This window comes from Vanacampus margaritifer, chromosome 18 (genome assembly GCF_051991255.1).
Source record: "Vanacampus margaritifer isolate UIUO_Vmar chromosome 18, RoL_Vmar_1.0, whole genome shotgun sequence".
Taxonomy (NCBI): domain Eukaryota; kingdom Metazoa; phylum Chordata; class Actinopteri; order Syngnathiformes; family Syngnathidae; genus Vanacampus; species Vanacampus margaritifer.
The window spans coordinates 3,680,607-3,699,341 of record NC_135449.1 but is presented as its reverse complement, the minus strand read 5'-3'; the positions used below and the strand labels follow the sequence as shown (position 1 = coordinate 3,699,341).

General features: G+C 39.9%; 5 protein-coding genes and 2 non-coding genes across 10 annotated transcripts in view; 4 read left to right on the top strand and 3 right to left on the bottom strand.

Annotated features, from left to right (window-relative positions):
• Window positions 1-554: 554 nt before the first annotated feature.
• LOC144038451 (sesquipedalian-1-like) lies at window positions 555-4,958 on the bottom strand. The gene is made up of 3 exons (XM_077550981.1): window positions 4,412-4,958; window positions 3,023-3,326; window positions 555-1,749 (listed from the first exon to the last, which is right to left on the bottom strand). Exons 1-3 carry the CDS (start codon window positions 4,490-4,492, stop codon window positions 1,328-1,330), a joined length of 807 nt encoding a protein of 268 aa, XP_077407107.1. The 5' UTR covers window positions 4,493-4,958; the 3' UTR covers window positions 555-1,327.
• Window positions 4,959-5,264: 306 nt separating this feature from the next.
• Window positions 5,265-5,337, top strand: trnat-cgu (transfer RNA threonine (anticodon CGU)). The gene has a single exon. It is a non-coding gene; the product is annotated as a tRNA-Thr (tRNA).
• A 284-nt stretch (window positions 5,338-5,621) lies between these two features.
• Window positions 5,622-5,694, top strand: trnat-agu (transfer RNA threonine (anticodon AGU)). The gene has a single exon. It is a non-coding gene; the product is annotated as a tRNA-Thr (tRNA).
• Window positions 5,695-5,876: 182 nt separating this feature from the next.
• Window positions 5,877-7,720, bottom strand: LOC144038453 (uncharacterized). Its single transcript, XM_077550983.1, has 3 exons — window positions 7,572-7,720; window positions 7,114-7,286; window positions 5,877-6,994 (listed from the first exon to the last, which is right to left on the bottom strand). Exons 2-3 carry the CDS (start codon window positions 7,283-7,285, stop codon window positions 6,363-6,365), a joined length of 804 nt encoding a protein of 267 aa, XP_077407109.1. The 5' UTR covers window position 7,286; window positions 7,572-7,720; the 3' UTR covers window positions 5,877-6,362.
• Window positions 7,721-8,250: 530 nt separating this feature from the next.
• On the bottom strand, window positions 8,251-13,233 carry pkmyt1 (protein kinase, membrane associated tyrosine/threonine 1). Its single transcript, XM_077550939.1, has 8 exons — window positions 13,142-13,233; window positions 12,252-12,654; window positions 11,946-12,183; window positions 10,371-10,638; window positions 10,193-10,296; window positions 9,912-10,084; window positions 8,986-9,191; window positions 8,251-8,912 (listed from the first exon to the last, which is right to left on the bottom strand). Exons 2-8 carry the CDS (start codon window positions 12,618-12,620, stop codon window positions 8,582-8,584), a joined length of 1,689 nt encoding a protein of 562 aa, XP_077407065.1. The 5' UTR covers window positions 12,621-12,654; window positions 13,142-13,233; the 3' UTR covers window positions 8,251-8,581.
• Window positions 13,234-13,435: 202 nt separating this feature from the next.
• On the top strand, window positions 13,436-16,874 carry LOC144038464 (elongin-B-like). The gene is made up of 4 exons (XM_077550997.1): window positions 13,436-13,595; window positions 14,270-14,404; window positions 14,473-14,581; window positions 15,969-16,874. The coding sequence occupies exons 1-4, from the start codon at window positions 13,593-13,595 to the stop codon at window positions 16,079-16,081; spliced, it is 360 nt and encodes a 119-aa protein (XP_077407123.1). The 5' UTR covers window positions 13,436-13,592; the 3' UTR covers window positions 16,082-16,874.
• An 845-nt stretch (window positions 16,875-17,719) lies between these two features.
• The window catches only part of LOC144038432 (transforming growth factor beta-1-induced transcript 1 protein-like), an 11,321-nt gene continuing 10,305 nt past the window's right edge, over window positions 17,720-18,735 (top strand). For 2 of the 4 annotated variants that reach the window (XM_077550946.1, XM_077550945.1), the window contains exons 1-2: window positions 17,720-17,733; window positions 18,160-18,452. In XM_077550946.1, the coding sequence (XP_077407072.1) occupies window positions 18,440-18,452 (13 nt within the window). In that variant the 5' untranslated portion in view covers window positions 17,720-17,733; window positions 18,160-18,439. Of the gene's footprint in view, window positions 17,734-18,159; window positions 18,453-18,735 lie in introns of those variants that run through there. The other 2 variants (XM_077550947.1, XM_077550948.1) reach the window with 2 other exon arrangements.

The window sequence follows — 18,735 nt, the reverse complement described above, 5'->3', positions numbered from 1 at the left end:
ATTGCTTCAAGTGGCAACACACGATTGAATTAAGTTAATCCAAAGTGAATATATTACGTTTAATGAACTCACAATTAATTCAACTTGATATATTCACTTTGGATTCATTTAATTTACTTAATATATCACTTAGGAATGGATTAACTTAATTCAATTGTGTGTTACCAGTTGAAGCAATTTTATTAAGTCGGTCAACAATTCTGTTTAGAGTGTAGGCTAAATGCTACAAACATAGCATATTTCCTAAACGTGTGAATCTTTGACTGGCTCACAATTCGATTCAATTCCAATTTTTGGGTCTGTGATTTGATTCAGAATCGATTTTCGATTCAAAATGATTTGATTGACAATGATTTCTGCTTCAATTTATAGAAGTGCAAAGAATCGTCAAGATCTACTCCTGTTCAACTTGCTAATGCTAATTAGCGCGCTAGTCGCGGCACTTATAATCACTCAAAAGAACGGCTATTCATACAAAACGCTACAGGAATGTATACAGAGAAGCATCTTAACCCTCTTAAAAAAAGAAAAAAAGACAAGAATCTTAACAACACTGACTGGCATAAAACAACTTTTATTGGAATAACTTGGCGACTTTTTCCTTCTACTCTCTAATGTGGCTAAACCTTAACAGTGCATCAGAATGTGTTGAACCACACTGCTCCTAAGTGGCCAAATTGTGTACAATATGAACAGCGCTCCCAATAATGGCACACATAAACAAGGGCAAGGCAGTATAAAATAATTTAAATAAAATCGATTTTGGGACATATAAAATCGATTCTGAATTGTACCAAATGAGAATCGCGATCCTTATGAGAATCGATTTTTTGGCTTACCCCTAATATTTCCTCATATTGCCACAGAGTATTTGAAATGTATGTGCATGCGAAATTTTAATCGCCTGATGCCCCCACATTTTAATAATCTTTTCTTTTCTTAAAAAAAAAAAAAGTTAAATTTTTAATAATCTTTTTTTTTTTTTTTTTTTAAAGAAAAGATAATTAAAAATTAGGGGCGCCGGGCAATCACAATTTTTAATCGCATGACTTCACTAGTTAACTCACGATTAATCACAAATGTTATATCTGTTCTCATACAATAAAAAAAAATCTAGGTTTTCATACTCTTGTTAACAAAAGTGGGGAAAAAATGTTAAACTAATAGAAATAGTTCAAATGAATTTTTGACGTCTATAGCCGTCAATGGCAGTGAATGAGTAAAGGGTATGCAAAATTTGGGGCTTAACTCTCCATACAAACAACATTATATATATATCTAAAACTTACATTTTGAAATGAGATTTTGAAAATCGTATCGGACCAATTTACTCAAAACAACTCAAATCTATCAAGTTTTCATTGAGAGTCTCTTGGCCGGCGCGGCCGCTTCTTGACCAATCGGCAATCAGGTCCTTGACTTCCTTCCCAAAATCCTCGTGCAATTTACTAAATTCCTCCCGGGTGCCCGAGCACACCGCCGTCCAGTCCCCCCCGGACGGGGCCGGCCCGTTAATCGGCGTCACGTTTGCGGACCTCTTGGGCCACAGTTTGGGCGACCTCTTAACGGTGGATTTGAGTTGAACGGGCGGAGTTTGGAGCGTCGGGACCGAGCTGGCACTGGGACCTGCAGCCGCGGCGCCTGCCGGATGCCGGGTCAACGTGGACAACTGCGGGCTCAGTTGACGGATGGCGTTTGGGGCGGCGGCGGCACCGTTTGCTGGCTCACTGAACAATGCCTCTAATGTTTCTAAAGGAACAACAAAGAAGGAATCGCTTCAGAAGGAGTTTAGCTCATCACTGTTATCATTTCAAATCATGTCAACACATTTAAACTTATTAAAACCTTCCAATTTACTAGGGCAGACTTTATAAAGTATTCCCATTTTATTCGTAACGCAATTTACATTTATAAAATAAATCTCAAATTGCACAGCACAGGCAATAATAAAAGCACACAGTAAAAAAAAAACTGTCAATAAAAATTAGTAAAAGTGACATGAAACAAAAGTGAAAAAAATAAGCATTAAAATGAACAAAAAAAATCATATGAATAAAATTGGGGTGTCAGGCAATGATTTTTTAAAATCGTAATTAATCGCATAACTTCAATAGTTAACTCACGATTAATCGTAAATTTTAGATGTATTAAATGTACAATAACACATTTTTTCCAAGTTTTAATACTCCTGTTAACATAAAAGTGGAAACATTTTAAAATAATTAAAATACGGTTTCATCTTTTAGTTATTGATAGAGTAATTTCATAATTCAGAAAATGTAGTTAAAATTAAAAAGATGTACTGTACTGAGTGTGAAATTCATTTGTGTCGAAGTCATTTTTCTGCCACTAGATGGCATAAGTGCAATAGTAAGATGTTGCTGACAGCTCAGTGCATTTTCTTTTCATATTAAGAGCTATCTAATTTAACATGAAGTAACTTGTGAAATTCAGCACATTTTTAAAATTGTAAATAATTTGACCCCAGTCTCCACAAATATATGCATTATTATTAAATTTATTATTGCTAAATTTTGACGTGGGCGTGTCTGCTGCATTGCGACTGGACCAGTCTAGTACAGGCTTTCCAAATAAGGGGCGGTCATTAATCGCGAAAATTAATTTAAAAAAATTAGTGGCGTTCAAGGAACTTTAAATTAACACACTGATTTTGACACCCCTAAAATAAATACATAATAAATAAATATAAAAAAAAAATTCACGCCCTTAAATTTTTTGATTGTAATTAATCACATGACTTCAATAGTTACCTCACGATTTATCACAAATTTTATATGAAATACAATAAAAACTTTTTTCTAAGTTTTCATACTCTTGTTAACGAAAGTGGAAAAAATGTTAAAACTAATGGAAATAGTTCAAATGAATTTTTGACGTCGAAAGCCGTCAACGGCAGCGAATGAGTTGGTATCAAAGATATGGAATTAACGCTCCGACGACTTCCATATATGACTGCTCAGATTCCAAAACAACAACACCTGAGACCGCTGGAGCCGCTCACCTTTGTACTTCCTCTCCAGGTCCATCACCAGCAGAGACAAGTAGCCGTGGTTGGCCGAGAGAAGGGCCTTGATCCAGCTCTCCTGGCCGGCCTGGTCCTCGGCGGCAAACTTGTACGGGCGCAGGCCCAGCTCACTCCACACCAACGAAAAGGCAAACTGCTCCTCGGACTCGCACAGCTGGACGGTGCAGCCCTCCAGAACAATGACTCCGATGAGGTCACGGTCATCCGGGTGGTCCTTGTAGAAGAGGAGGTTCCCCTTCAGGACAAACCAACGCTTGTGATAGGAAGGCCTGATGTCACCCTGCGGGACAATGCGGTCGGTTAGTCGGGGTCGGTCTGGCGCAACAGGAAGCTGGGATGTTAAATATTGCAGACTTTGCGCGAACGAAGTCCCGAATTAAAAGCGTCATTCCATGTCCTGTTATTAACTCATTCACTGCCATTGACGACTATAGACGTCAAAAATTCATGCGAACTATTTCCATTAGTTTTTATGAAAACCTAGATTTTTTTTATTGAACATTTATAAGAGATATAAAATTATCATGCGATTAATTACGATTAAACGGCCCTTATTTTTAATATATATTTTTTAATTAGGCCCGTCAGGCGATTACATTTTTTAATTGTAATTAATCACATGACTTCACTAGTTAACTAACGATTAATCACACATTTTTATATCTGTTCTAAATTTACAATATTTTTTTTCCTAGGTTTTCTTACTCTTGTTAGCAAAAGTGGAAATAAATATTAAACTAATAGAAATAGTTTAAATACATTTTTGGCGTCTATAGCCGTCAATGGCAGTGAATGAGTTAGTTTAACATTTTTTTCCACTTTTATTAACAGTACGAAAACCTAGAATTTTTTTGGCTGTACATTTAGAACAGATATAAAATGTGTGATTAATCGTGAGTTAACTCATGAAGTCATGCAATTAATTACGATTTTAATTGGCAGACACTCTTAATTTTTAATTTGAGTTAACTCACGATTAATCATAAATTTGATATTTGTTCTAAATGTACAATAAAAAATGTTTTCTAGGTTTTCATACTCTTGTTAACAAAAGTGTAAACATTTTAAACTAATAAAAATAGTTCAAATACATTTTTTGACGTCAATAGCCGTCAATGGCAGTGAATGAGTTAATTTGGTTATATTATATTACAGGATGACTGTTCAGCACTCACTTTATAAGGATTGATAGGTAGAAAAATAAGGATTTCCGCTGCAAGTTAACCTTATGAACTGATGTCAATTTTTGCTCATAACGCAAGGCAAAAAAGACCAAGCAACCGGTTGTAACTTGAAAAATTAAAAAAAAGTTGGTGGACAATCAAGATGAAAATAATTTTCTATTTGCGATACAGAGTAGCTTACCTTCTTATGGAGGTAACCTTCTTTGTCCACTGGCGAGTTGCTAGATTCAAAATAAGAGACAACCTTCTCATTTATCTTCATTTCATCACATCACGGGCTGCTCAGCGCTGAACCTGTCGCAACACGAACAAGCGTTACAACACTTGTGTCCATTTCCTCACACGTCGTTTTGACAAAAAAAAAAATGTTTTTAGAGTTACGAAGAAGTCATAACACTGTACGTTTGCAGTCAAACCGGAAATTTGCGCTTTTCCGTGTTTCGACTACTCTCCAAATTTGACTTTAGGCATTTTTGTTTTTTTTGACTCCAAAACGTCAGCTTAGAATAGTTTTTTAAAGTTTATTTAAAAAAGTTTAAAAAAAACAAAACATCCGCCATTTAAAGCTCGCCCGTGTGAAAAGGGGCGAGTTTCGAAGGACGTCAGTACAAGTCTCATGAAAACTACAACTGCGCCATAGACTGCTGGGTGTGGGTAAACCGCGACTAATCAGACACGATCGTGTACTTGAAAACATACATTTAGGAATTAATTACTATTTACGCTACGGGTACTCACCTGTGTGAGGCACAAAAGTATTGTTCGGTTCATAACGAAGGTGTGTGCCAATCACTTCCGGGTTGTTGTGGCACTGGCTGACTCGGCTGAGTCGAGAAAATTGAGCCCCTCCAGCCCAAAAAAAAACAACAACAACCCAAAACTGTGCACTTATGACTTCAATTAGTAAATTATAGTGACCATTAGACAACTGGGTGTCTGTAGCTAAAGTAAAGGTGATTTCTAAACAATAATATAAATACCAAATTGCACCTGAGCATCACTCCAAAATAGATCAGCTCTGTAGACTTTTCAAGGGCCTTGTAGCTCAGGGGTTAGAGCACTGGTCTCGTAAACCAGGGGTCGTGAGTTCAATTCTCACCAAGGCCTTTAGCCTCAAGGTCTAAAGTGAAGCAAATAAATCCATTGATGGTATTTTGTTGACTCAAGCTAGCAATATAATAATATAAATTATAGACGCATTTTCTTCTAAATAATATAGATTTATAATAATAGAGCCGGAAACTGTGAAAAGAAAATGACTTAAGGTGTACTTTTCCACAGGCGGACAAATTAAGTACAGAACATTATGTATTTTGTATTAATCACTAAATACTACCCTCCCATGTGGTCTCTTTGAGTACTACTATAATGACCAAAAGAAAACTCCTTGTGGCCTTGTAGCTCAGTGGTTAGAGCACTGGTCTAGTAAACCAGGGGTCGTGAGTTCAATTCTCACCAAGGCCTTTCACCACACAATGAAATGAAAGTGGAGTGTGAAGGAAGTTGGTCAAATATTTATATTTTTCCACTGGCTGAAAAAAAATGAGTTTACATCAAGTGGTAGTTCAGTGAGGAACTCTAAACCAGTAGTTTGTTATGCATTTTACACCAAAGTTAAAAAAAAATAAAAAATCTGATCTTTGTGATTAAAGCAGTGAAATAAATACATATATTTATGTAAAATAATTGTACTTAAATAATAAAAAGCAAGCAGTTCTAAACTTGTAAAGATGGATTCTTTTGCATACCACTAGAGGGAGCTCAAGCACCACACTTAATAAAATCACATATTTACTCATTCTAATTGCGTTTTTTTGGTGTGTGACGCCATGGCTACGTCATATCAAAGAAAATCTGCACACCCCACTGTTGGGAAAAGTGTATCTTACGCAAGTTCTTTACCAGATTGAAATGTTGTCGTCAGGCAGCAGTGCGTGTGCTAAATTCTATATTCGTCCGTGAGGTGTGTTGCTTACTGTGAAAATCTCCAGTATGTTGTCTGCTGGGCCAAGAGAGTCTGGAGGGCAAGTGTTAATTCATTGCACATGGTGTACTTGTATTAACCCTGAGGCTACCAGGGATGTGTTAGCAGGGGCTTGCCTGTTTGGATTCCGGAATTAGAATGTAAAATGTCACGTCTCTCCAGTGTGGATCTTGATATGTCTTTTCAGATTCTCCGCCCGATTGAAGCTCTTCCCGCACTGGCTGCAGTAGTACGGCTTCTCCCCCGTGTGCACCATCTTGTGTTTCTTCAAATCTCCCGCCTGGCTGAAGCGCTTCCCGCATTGCGAGCAGCCGTACGGCTTCTCTCCCGTGTGACGGCGCAGGTGGATCTTCAGGCTGCCCGCCCGGCCGAATGTCTTCCCGCACACAAGACACGGGTGGGAGTCGTCTCTCCTGGTGGGCTCCGCCCGGATTGTTCCTCCGGCACCGTCGTGATTGGGGGGACTTGGGTGGATGGGCCTGGTAGAGCTGTTGTAATGTTCTTGTAATGATGGCGGAACGCACAGCGAGCAAGCAGGTGGCTCTGTTTTAACACGCACTGCGTTATTTGCCGTCGTCTGGACAGTCAGAGACTCCTCGCGCTCTTCAAATTGGGATTGTTCTTTGCATTGTTTTCCTAGCGTCTGGGTCAAAGTGCATTCTACGTGCGAGTCTGCATCATTGTGCTTGTGCTTCAGATCAAAAGGAGTCTTGTTCAGCTGTGGCTGAATCTCCGAGCCCTCTTCTTGGTCAGGAAACAAACCGTGGACATGTAGAATGTCTGTGAATAGACCACAAGCAGAATCAGTGTTATACTGCCCCCAGGTGGCCAAGCAGCGCAATGTCCATGGAAAGCCCCCCAAAAAGTTAATAACACACATAAGCTTCCCTATGACTCACTTTGTATCTCCCTAAGACTTCTCCTCAGACACTCATTTTCTTTCAGCGTGCTGGCAGTTTTCTTCCGATACGCCGACACGGTCTCCTTCACCATGTCCACAACCTCCTGCACTACGTCGTTCAGCAACTTGGCCAAACGGCCGTTGAAACGTTCAAGTTTGGGATCCTCCATCCTGCAAATAATGACACAATAATTCAATGAGTTTCAAAATAAACATGAGCACCCTCTAGTGGTAGCTGAAATAACCACTGCTAACAGTGCGAACGCGTCATCATTTCTACTAACAAAAATCGAATATCCATCTACTGACTGTTAAGAAAAATTCATGCAAGCATGGGGAGAAAATGAAACATCTATAAAGAAGTGCTGGAGTCTCCATTCGAACCCAGAGCCTCAAAAGAGTGATGCATACGTCACAATGCTGGACAATAGCAACGTAAGCTAATTGTGTTAGTACCTTGTGGTCGATTTTCCTTTCAAAGTTTGTAGTTCTCTTAAAGTTAATACACAAAACTAGTTAATTAGTTAAAATAACAAGAAGCGAGGCTGACAGGCTGTAAAGAGACTTATTATGGCCATCAAGTACCAAAACAAGGGTTCACTTCCGGTCGGTGTCATCACCGGAAAACGACTTTTGTGCGGTGCGTTTCAGTATAAAAGCAAATATTTCAGAATAAAACTGACAAACTTCCCAAGTGACTTTACGTAAAATGTAGAGTTCCCGAGGATTATTAATGAAAACTAAAATTAATATGTATAAGTATAATTACTTATACTTCCTGAATTCATCTATCTCCAATATAAATCATAATCATACCTTATGAATAGGTAAAATACACATTTTTAACCTGCCCATTACCCTAATATGTGCAAAAACATTTTTTTAAATCATTGGGGAAAAAAAATCACATCTGACTGGAAGATAATAGGAAGAAATTGTTAAACCTGTATGGCGCCATTTTGTCACTATAAATTAATGACGTTGCAAAAAATGACATTAATTTGTTCCAAATGTTGTTCAGCAGAGTAATGTTAATTGGCAGTTATTTACTAAAGGATTAGAAAATGCAAAGACATGTTTCGTTGATATTGCTTGAGAATATAAGACGGGCCAAAATAAAAAGGAACAAGTACTATTTGAGTAAATTGGCCCTTTACTGTCACCTAGTGGTGAAGTCAAAAAACAAACATGGAAAAATGTCTTAAAGATCACAACTCATAATTGACATTGAACAACATCAACAGAGAAACATACAATTCAAGTAGCACACAAGAAACAATAAATCTCAATATTCAACAAAACTCAACAAATAATTGCACTCATGGGAACATTAATCATGCTTTAAAGTTCCTTTACAAACATCTTAAGCAAAAAAAAAAACGGCAGTGCATACATGCAAGAAGTGAACTTGTTATATTTGAACCTTCGGTCCAACGCAGTCCCAAAAAATACCGTCATCCTCCAAGTCACGGCACCCCCTCCACGGCGATCTCCTCGAAAAGACACAGCAGGTTCTTTGGCCCGAAGCCGGTTTGCTCTTCCGAGTGGGTCCGGTTGCGATTGCGTCGCTGCGAGGACCGTCCGCCCCGCTTGGAGTCCAGACGGTCCGTGTGACTCGGGGAGCGGGAGGTGTGCGTGTGTGACGTGTAGCAGTCGCGGGAGCGGACGGCGGACGGTCCCCGGGCTTCGTTAGACGGGGACCAGTCAAACGGATCCAGGTGAGGACTCCGGCCAACGTCGTCCGGGGAGTGTCGCAGAGGAGTGGACGTGCTTTTCAAATCCAGTGTGGATTTCATCCTGTTGGAGGCGAGGCGCGTTGAATTTGAATCTGCCAAACAGGAGAAATCCAACAAACGGCGAATATGCTGACCTGTCGGAGAGTCTTGGCGAATCCTCCGGCCCCGCCGGGAACACGCCTTCGTCCTCGGAGCTGTCGCCGTGCAAGGCGTGGAGGGGCAGCGTTACCTCCCGGTCCCAATTCTCTTTGGGAGGCGTGCAGGGCGCCGGCTTGCTCCAGCTGGGGAAGGTCGGCAGGTAAAGGGAAGAGAAAAGTCGACGGGCGAAGCCTACCACCATCTACAAAAACAAAACAGACAAAATGCAGAACATGCATCATTAAAGCAAATGAACCAAATGGAGTCAGATTTTTGTTGTGGTAATTTTCTGCCACTAGGTGGCATTAGTGTTTCATGTTGGATGCTGGTGACAGGAACAGGACACAGTCCCGACTAATTAGGGCTGCTAGATTATAGAAAAAATAATAATCACAATTATTTTTTGGTACAAAAAAAAAAGAAAATGTTTAAGCATTTAAAAATATTATGACCAATTAAAAAAAATAGAAACAGTACAGTTATGTAAGTTTCTTTTGTAATTTATAATAATATTTAATTTATTTATTTATGTTGGCATTATTTTTTGGTACAAAACAAGAAAATGTTTAAACGTAAAAAACAAATACAAATATTAAGACAAATAAAATTATTTGTATGAAACAAAATGTATTCAATTATTTTTTTCAAAATTTTAAAAAAGGTGCAAATGTATAAATTTAAACAACTCAAAAATTAGTATTAATATTCCTTTTTAGTACTATATAATACTATAATTGTGGAATGCAATTTGAATTTTGATTAATTGCACAGCCCTACCACAAATATATTTTTTAAAATCACAATTATTATTCCTAAATTGTGTTCTAGTGACTCCCTGTTATACTCATTCAGAACTGTAAGGCAGACCTGCTAACCACTAGGACACCGCGATGGCTGCCATTGACCAAATCCGAAATGTCACCTGGCAGAAGAAGGCCAAAGTCAGCATGGTTTCTGCCAGCAAAAGGTACGTGCGTCTCTTCCATCTGCGCTTCCTCACTGCGGGCAGAGCGAGAAGCTCTCGCACCGTCGGCCTATCAGAAGGTTCTGGAGAAAGCATCATCTGAAGAACTCTCTGAAGGTCCGCTGAAAGCCCTGCGCAAATAAAATGAAACAAAATGTAAATGATTCATCCTGATTGATCACAAATGACAACCATATAGATGAGATTACGCAGAAAAATAATAAAATAAAATAATTTACCCTTTGTGACCTCCGGGAGGCGCCCATGTCTGAGTTGCTGCCAGCCCTCACCGCCATTGGGGAGCTCAATATTGCACGCAAGCTCCAGGATGGAAACACCCAAACTAAGCGCCAACCACAATGTGATGTTAGCCACTCCACAATATAACAAGAATCGGACTTTTCTCCTTGCTTGTACCTGAAAACATCTGCAGCGGGTCCGTACTCCCCCCGTAGGAGCTCGGGTGCCATGTACCTGGGATCTCCCCCGGGGTCGTCTTCTCTGGCTTTCTCCAAGCGGCTCTCTTTGAGCTCCAGCAGAAGGCCAAAGTCGCCCAGTTTGAGGCGTCCGGAGGCCGTGACCAGGACGTTGGCGGGCTTCACGTCCATGTGAACGAAATGGCGAGAGTGCAGGTGGTCCAGCGCCGAGAGGAGGTCGCACAGGTACCACCATGCCGCGCGCTCATCTGTGCCAAGCGGGAAGAAAATAGTGGAGTTTCCATCCACCCATTTTTTATTTGAATTTTCAAGAAATGCGAAAATAAAACTGAAATGCTAGAATTTCGGAAAAAAAGGGCCCAAAATTCGTAAAAAAAAAAAAAAAAAATTATGCTTAGAGGGGGTGGATTTTGAAGCATATCGAAAAAAGGAAAATTTTGGATCTTTTTTGGAATTGAAGAAGCGAATATTAATGCAATTTTCGATGGAAAACAGCAAACTCATACGAGGCAGTCACTTCCTGTTTTTCTTCTTCTTTAAATTACTGGTGGATCACATCTCTATGGTGTATAGCGCCACCTACAGGGGCGGAGTTCCCTCGCAATAGCCGCAAAGGAAGAACAGATGGAAACGGGCATAAGTCGCAAAACAATTGGATGGAAACCTGACTAATGACATATGATGTAAAAAAATATTACTTTAAAAGACATTTTTATAATACAAACTAGAGATAGACTGATATGGTTATTTCAGATCCGATACAGATTATTAGTAGTCAAGGACATTAATAACCGATATTTGGAGCCGATATTTATTTTCACTAAAAAGCTAAATATTGGCATCAAAATTGACACACAAAAAAATACTAACTCCAGCTCTGAAATTTGTTAAATTTTTAAGCATATGTTAACGGAGCAACTTTAAGGATTCGTAAAATATTGGAGTAAAAAAAATAAATCTTAGTCAATAGACATGACATGACATGTTTTAAAATTCTAACCAAAAGTTCAGGGATCTCCCAAGGGCCATTAGCGTGTCTTCAAAAGTCAAATAAAAACGGAAACAATAGCTCCTTATTGTTTTCTACAGTAAATAGTTTGCCAAAATTTCAAAATATCTTTCAGTATTAAAATTTTACTTATCTTAGTTATAATTTCAAACAAAAACAGAAGGTGCAGAGAGTTCCCAGGGTCAACAGCAACTCTTACAACGTTAACGGAAATTTTAAATAAATGCTTTCCTGAAGTTGACACATTTTAATTGATGTTATCGGCCGTATGAGTCTTCAAAAAGGCCTATGCCAATATTCGTCAAAATGTTCAATATCGGCCCGACCATTACTGTGCTCGATTAATAAAAGAGTTGTCGATTAATATGATAAATCGATTAGTTGTCGACTTTGTTGAGTATGCAAAGTAGGGGATGATAGAGAGAACCGGGTCACCAAACTTGTTCACATTCTGAAGAACAGCTAAAATGGAGGTTATTTTATTTGTTGAATACTCGAACCCCAGACTCTACCTCCAGCAGCCCCCACATAAGTCGACTTCCCTACCGTTCCCAGGAGTCTGGCTCTCCGCATGGAGCAGCAAACTGGCGTGACACAGTTCCGTCTGGATGTACAGCCGACCGCACTCCTCCCAGGCGGCCACCAAGTCGAGGATGTGAGGGTGTGGGCAGACTCGCTCGTGGTTCCGAGCCTCCCTCACTTTGCGGTTCCGGTCATTGTTGCCCCTGTAGCGATTGAGCGAACGTTTGACAGCATACTGGCGGCCATCCTTGTTGTTTTCAACCTGGGAAAGAAAAGATGACAGAATTCCATCCGGTGACAAATGAAAATTCCTCCAGGTTCCACACTCACTTTGTGGACTTCACCAAAGGAACCCCTTCCCAGGAGGCCCAGCGTAGTGAAGCACTGCTTGAAATACGACTGCTGCTTTTTGGGGTCATACACAGATTCGGGAGGGGGCGACTGGCTGAGGGAACAAGACAGGGGCGTCCAGGGGGCGGCTTTTTGGGGAAAGAAGCGGCTCAGGGAGGGACACTCCTTCGACGGCGCCAGCGGCGGCAGAGAGCGCGACAGGTCGGGGGTTGAGACTGAGGAGTTGGACGTGGACGAGGAGGAGAAAGGGTGGCGGCGCTTTTTCAAGGAGAAAGACTGCTCCGCTTGGGCAAAGTGGGCGGGGAGCGGGAGTACGCTGGTCACTGTGGTATCCACGGTTAGAGACATTTTCTCTTCAGCGCCTTTCTTTGTAAACAATGATCTGTAACAGTACAAGAAAAAAAAAAAGATTGAGCAGGTACATTTGACATGCTAAGGAAGCATTCTGCTGGTTATTTACACGATGTCTGTTGTAAAAAGAAAGCAGGTCAGTGCTACTGGTATTGATACTTGCAGATTCGACATGAAAGAGTCAACTGTAATAACCGATTCGTGTGTTCACTCAACTGGTAAGATAAAGATAAAAGATGCTTTTCCACATGCTGCAACTGCCTGATTGAATTCCATAGATACATTAAGTGATGCAGATATCGCTTCTGTTCAAGAACAACTAAAAAATACACACGATAATATTTCCAAAATTTAACTACTGCGTAAATTTAAGGCTGAAAAAGGAGTTACAAACGTTCACCCGCGCTAGCTTGTTCCGTACAGTGTAGCAAAGTTTAGATTTTAGTGTCCACATAAACGTAAACGACTTTTTATGGTTCATTCAGTGTGTGCACATGTAAATAACATTTTATACTGACCATAATCCTGTAAATACGAACAAAATGTATTCCAAACAAACTTAGACGCCCATCCAGTCCTCCTCAGACAGTCGAGCAAGTTGTGAATGTGAAGTGAAGTGACGTATCGCGTGAGTATCTATCCCACTGGAATTCTCGGCAGGACACTCGCCGCTGCCACATCATTGGCTGAAAACATGACCGGCGTGCGCTTTAATTGGCTAACTTCAGCCAATCATGTATTTAGATGGGCGTGTCCTGACTAGAACTACAGTGGGTTTACACGTAGTCGACGTTCGAAACGAGCTCGCGCCAAATTCAGATATAAAACATACGTAGTGACGCGCACTGAGATTTCGTGAATACAAAAGTACACATGTAATCTGTCGTAAAGCCGCACATGCGCAGTGAGTCCAGGGCTTCTGCTGCACTACTGGGCTGGCGCATCGGGCTAGCTAGCTGATAACTTGAGATGGTAAGTGGGTTGTTTTCATCACGTTTTTGTCATTTGAGTCCCTACTTAGATAACGGAGATAAACCTTCATTAGTCGGCATCAAAATTACGACGCTGTTGGTGATTAAAATAGGCGATCAAGGTCTTTAATAGCGATCTTATGCTACATTTGCTATGTTAGCATCGGGCTTCCCATTTACAAAGATAGCGAGGTAACTTAGCCGGCTAACCTTAGGGGTGATGTCATTTGAGTCCAGTTAAAAACTTAGCCGATGGAAATAGGGGCAAATGAAGCGCAGGAGTTTATTTTTGGCGTTAGTAAACATCACTCACAAAAGATGTTTTTGTGTATTGGTGAGCCGATTGTCAACATTTAGCTCGCAATTGGATTAATGCCAGAAACTGTGGTTGCTTTCCGGAAATCGGATGAATTTCCTACTCGACTTATAATTACAGTGTTTCGCAATGCTCGTGTTTGGCCTCCTTAATTTGTTATTTGAAAGCATTGTCAACTTTTTTTTTCAGGATATCTTTTTATCTGCACCCATCACATAGAATAAGCATGCATATCCTGGTAGAATTTGTGAAATCAATACATTTAAGGCTCCACGTTGCTGATGATGTGTTGTTTCTTTGACCATAATCAACGTAAATAGTTTGCAATTTGGTTTCAATCTCATGTGTCCCCACTTCAGGATGTGTTCCTAATGATCCGGCGTCACAAGACCACCATCTTCACAGATGCCAAGGAGTCCACCACAGTCTATGAACTAAAGCGTATCGTCGAAGGAATTCTAAAGAGACCACCCGAAGACCAGCGGCTCTACAAAGTGAATTGACCGTCATATAAACAACCACTTGAAGAATTCGGTGACTAATTTCCGCTGTGACTTCACAGGACGACCAGTTGCTAGAGGACAGCAAAACTCTGGGAGACAGCGGATTCACCAACCAGACTGCCAGACCGCAAGCACCGGGTACAGTTGGTCTGGCTTTTCGAGTCAGTGGTGAGTTAACAGTGAGAAAAGTGTCAAAATGTGAAAGTCAGTCAAACAGATGAAAATCGATGTATGTTAATGTTCACAGCCTGATGGGACCCAACTCCAAACATTTGTACTTTTTTTGTGTTCCGCATGAAACTTTGCTCTCTTCCTGTTAAGTTTCAATTCCTACAAAAAAGCTTTGCATTTCGAACAGAAAAAAAAATTACATTTGGTACGTAATGATGTCATCATAATCCAAATGTGTCGGTTGTTCTCCCGCTCGGAATACCTTCAAACGTATTAAAACACAGTTTAAAAGTATCCCTTAACACAGACCCAAACGAGGAGTTTCACAACTACTGTAAGTAAGCTACGGTATTGTATAATCTTCGCAGAGGATAAAGAAAATATGCCTGCAAGTATTGTTGTATTGACATATCATTTGTTTAAAATACTTATTTTAAGGTTCATAATTATCACAAATTTATGCTACTTTCATTAATTTGATAAATTGACGCTGTTAGCTGTTAACTGTGGTATTAATAGTCATTCTTCGCAGAGGATAAAGAAAATATGCCTGCAAGTATTGTTGTATTGACATATCATTTGTTTAAAATACTTGTTTTAAGGTTCATAATTACCTCACATTTATGCTACTTTCATTAATTTCATAAATTGACGCTGTTAACTGTGGTATTAATAGTCATTCTTCGCAGAGGATAAAGAAAATATGCCTGCAAGTATTGTTGTATTGACCTATCATTTGTTTAAAATACTTGTTTTAAGGTTCATAATTACCACACATTTATGCTACTTTCATTCATTTCATAAATTGACGCTGTTAACTGTGGTATTAATAGTCATTCTTCGCAGAGGATAAAGAAAATATGCCTGCAAGTATTGTTGTATTGACCTATCATTTGTTTAAAATGCTTGTTTTAAGGTTCATAATTACCACACATTGATGCTACTTTCTTTCATTTCATAAATTGACGCTGTTAACTGTGGTATTAATAGTCATTCTTCGCAGAGGATAAAGAAAATATGCCTGCGAGTATTGTTGTATTGACATATCATTTGTTTAAAATACTTGTTTTAAGGTTCATAATTACCTCACATTTATGCTACTTTCATTAATTTCATAAATTGACGCTGTTAACTGTGGTATTAATAGTCATTCTTCGCAGAGGATAAAGAAAATATGCCTGCAAGTATTGTTGTATTGACCTATCATTTGTTTAAAATACTTGTTTTAAGGTTCATAATTACCACACATTGATGCTACTTTCATTCATTTCATAAATTGACGCTGCTAGCATTAAGCTAACAGACTTTCCAAAAATAACGCTGCGATTATAAACAACTTGAAGCCTCGTTATTTAACGCGTGCGTTTCCTGTGCCCCAACCCAGATGAGATGTTTGAGCAGCTGCACGTCGAGGCCTTCTCCAGCCCCCCAGAGCTCCCCGATGTGATGAAGCCTCAGGACTCCGGTAGCACTGCCAATGAACAAGCCGTGCAGTGATGCGCGCCCCCCCCCCCCCTCCCTCCGCCAGGCATCGCAATTGTGGAAGTAGGGTATGGGTTGGGGGTGTGTGGATTAACTGCAGTGAAGAAGAAGAAGAAGTAGTGGGGTGGAGGATATGTAGTTTCATTTCAGTTGATGAACGGGGACATTCGGGGTAACCGCGCCCGTCCATGTTACCTTCATGCTATCATCGCAGCCCCCCCTCCCCCCTCCTCCCAATTGGCTTCACGTGTCAGGTTTTTAGGTAAATATGATTTCCACTTGGGTTCTACTCCTTGGTTTGAAAAGTGGGAATGTATGTATGTGTGCGTGCGATATATTCTAATTATTTTCATTAATATTTTTGGAGAAACTGAAAGTGTCGTAGTCCTTTTTAGAAGTAACCTGCATGGGTGGTAAGGATTGTGGTGTGTAAATGGGCAAACTGCATGACCCGAGGGCTTTATCGTCACACAAACGGATGAACCTGTTCTAGTTTCCTTATGTCATGTCTTCCAGTTATGTTTGTCTGATTTCTTGTGTCCCTCCCAGGAAAATAATTTTTTTTGAAGTTATTGTCATCTGTTTTTTGTTTTTTTTGTGTGTGTGTGCGCGTGTCGTCACTGTTGAAACCAAAGGCGGCGGGTACCTCTCGGACACCAGAGAAAGGTTCTTTTCGGAGATTTTTTTTTGTCACAAACTTCTGGAAATTGTTCCGTCACACGTCATCCTTTTGCGGCACCTTTCCCCACAAAAATACCCTGTAACTGTGAGCTTGCTTAATTAAAGGTTTTCCATTTTTGTTTTTTTACACTTTTGTCTTTCTTCTCTGAAATATTTTACTAGTGGAACATTTTAAAGTCAATGCAAAGACGTCTGTTTTAGAATTTAACTGTTTTCTAGAGCATTTGGTCACAGGTAAGCTACGGTCTATCCCGGCCGACTTTGGGTTACAGGTATAGGCTGTACCCGGGACTGGACGCCGAGATTATAGTCTTCTGTGAGGAAGCAGTAAAGTAAAAAAAAAAAAAAAGTCAACAATTGAGTGTTGGGAACTTTTCTTATCAGATTGCATGGCAGGCTTTATCAAATACTCTCCCCACCCACCAAGATGTTAAAGAAACTGGGATTTAGTCTTAACTAAAATAATCATGTGGTTTAGGACCAATTTTTTAAGAGAGAAATCCCATTCATGTGTACAGGTATTTATAAAAAAATTTAAAAAAAGTATTCCATTCATGGTGATTTTGAAAGCACATTTTCATCTTCCAAGTATAAAAAAAAAAAAGGAAACTTCCATAAAAAAAAAAGAAAATAATCCATTAACCCCTGGGCGTTATTTGACCATTTTTTGGCTTTTTGTTGGTTCTGACCAAGCCATTTCAAAATAAAATAACGCCCAGTGGTATAGCTCAATAACCATTGGTAAATTTATTTGTCGTGTTTTTCTCTTTGGTGCAATTTTTTATGGCACCTGAAAAAAAAAAATCCTTTACAATTTTAATTTTATTTGAATACTAATTTAATTTGAGTTATACTCTAATTACCGTGACGGTTGTAAGTTAATGCTATTAGCTCGAGTGCATGCTAGCTGTGCTAGCTGTTATGCTAACTGGACAAGAACAAGTACTTGTTTTCCGGTTGATATGAATAACGGGCTTGTGAAGTGAGTGAGTGACACGATCTTCCTCTTATCAGTGGTTAGAAACTTTTTGCAGCAAATACTACAAAAAAAATAATAATAATTGTGCTGTCAAAGTTAAAAGATTAACTGCGGAGTTAAAGCTTTAACTTTGACAACGCTACGAAAAAATATAGCTCTTCATGTATCACCATTATGACTAACATTCAACAACAACAAGAAAATAATTTGTAAGTTATTTGTCAAGGCAGCTATTTGGTATTTTGTATATTTTTAGAAAACACCGTAGCTATTTTGTTCACGGACTTTTGAAATTTAATGCGAGGGGGGGGGGGGGGCATCCGACTCGAAGCCCTTAATTTACTTCACGTGAAGACATAAATGCACGTTTTTCCTGACAGGAGTTTGCGCAGCTCGCATGCACTGCCACTTAAACTCAATTTGTCCCCCTCAGACCGGGAATGTCTTCCCTCCAGCTAGTCATGCGGTGACGTCATGTGTCCAGGGAATGCGGGCTGGGAACCGCATTCCCCCCCCTTTCAGTTAACGCCTTCCCGACTGCGAGGAGGCATTACACAGGAAGTGGGAAGGAGTAAGTGAAAAAAAAAAAAAAACAGACGGGACGCCCTCCTCTCCTCTTCCTCCTGTGTGGGCGAATAACGGTGCATGAGAAGTTATTGCAGCCAGACAATAGCACACACACACACATAGGATCCAAGCTGGGGTGTTCCACCATGGAGGATTTGGGTAAGTAGTGAGAGTGTGTGTGTGTTTTTTTTTTTTTTTAAAGCTGTGTGGAAGGGGATCTTTATTTTTGGGCTGTCCTGCAGGAAATCAGCTCTGTGCTGTCTGCTGGTTGCTTGATTTTTTCTTCCACAAGCTACCATGTAAGACAGCAATGTTTGTGTGTGTGTTGACAAAGTTGGGAGTCCAATGATGGTTTGTGATCACTCACGTCCAGCTGCTCTTTGTCTTGCGGAGCTCTGTGTGGTGTGCACGCGCTCTTAATGCAGTTTTTCGAAATAATGAC

What these genes read in the sequence shown, in the direction of transcription:
- LOC144038451 (XM_077550981.1), bottom strand. Translation starts at nt 4,492, where the DNA reads ATGAAGATAAATGAGAAGGTTGTCTCTTATTTTGAATCTAGCAACTCG. An exon ending in AAGGTTACCTCCATAAGAAG is followed by an intron (nt 3,327 to 4,411) that starts GTAAGCTACTCT and finishes ATTGTCCCGCAG; the next exon opens with GGTGACATCAGGCCTTCCTA. An exon ending in CCTGGAGAGGAAGTACAAAG is followed by an intron (nt 1,750 to 3,022) that starts GTGAGCGGCTCC and finishes TTGTTCCTTTAG; the next exon opens with AAACATTAGAGGCATTGTTC.
- LOC144038453 (XM_077550983.1), bottom strand. Translation starts at nt 7,285, where the DNA reads ATGGAGGATCCCAAACTTGAACGTTTCAACGGCCGTTTGGCCAAGTTG. An exon ending in AAGTCTTAGGGAGATACAAA is followed by an intron (nt 6,995 to 7,113) that starts GTGAGTCATAGG and finishes GTCTATTCACAG; the next exon opens with ACATTCTACATGTCCACGGT.
- pkmyt1 (XM_077550939.1), bottom strand. Translation starts at nt 12,620, where the DNA reads ATGTCTCTAACCGTGGATACCACAGTGACCAGCGTACTCCCGCTCCCC. An exon ending in GAGCCAGACTCCTGGGAACG is followed by an intron (nt 10,639 to 11,945) that starts GTAGGGAAGTCG and finishes CGCTTGGCACAG; the next exon opens with ATGAGCGCGCGGCATGGTGG. An exon ending in TCGCCAAGACTCTCCGACAG is followed by an intron (nt 8,913 to 8,985) that starts GTCAGCATATTC and finishes CGCCTCCAACAG; the next exon opens with GATGAAATCCACACTGGATT.
- LOC144038464 (XM_077550997.1), top strand. An exon ending in AAGACCAGCGGCTCTACAAA is followed by an intron (nt 14,405 to 14,472) that starts GTGAATTGACCG and finishes GTGACTTCACAG; the next exon opens with GACGACCAGTTGCTAGAGGA. An exon ending in TCTGGCTTTTCGAGTCAGTG is followed by an intron (nt 14,582 to 15,968) that starts GTGAGTTAACAG and finishes GCCCCAACCCAG; the next exon opens with ATGAGATGTTTGAGCAGCTG.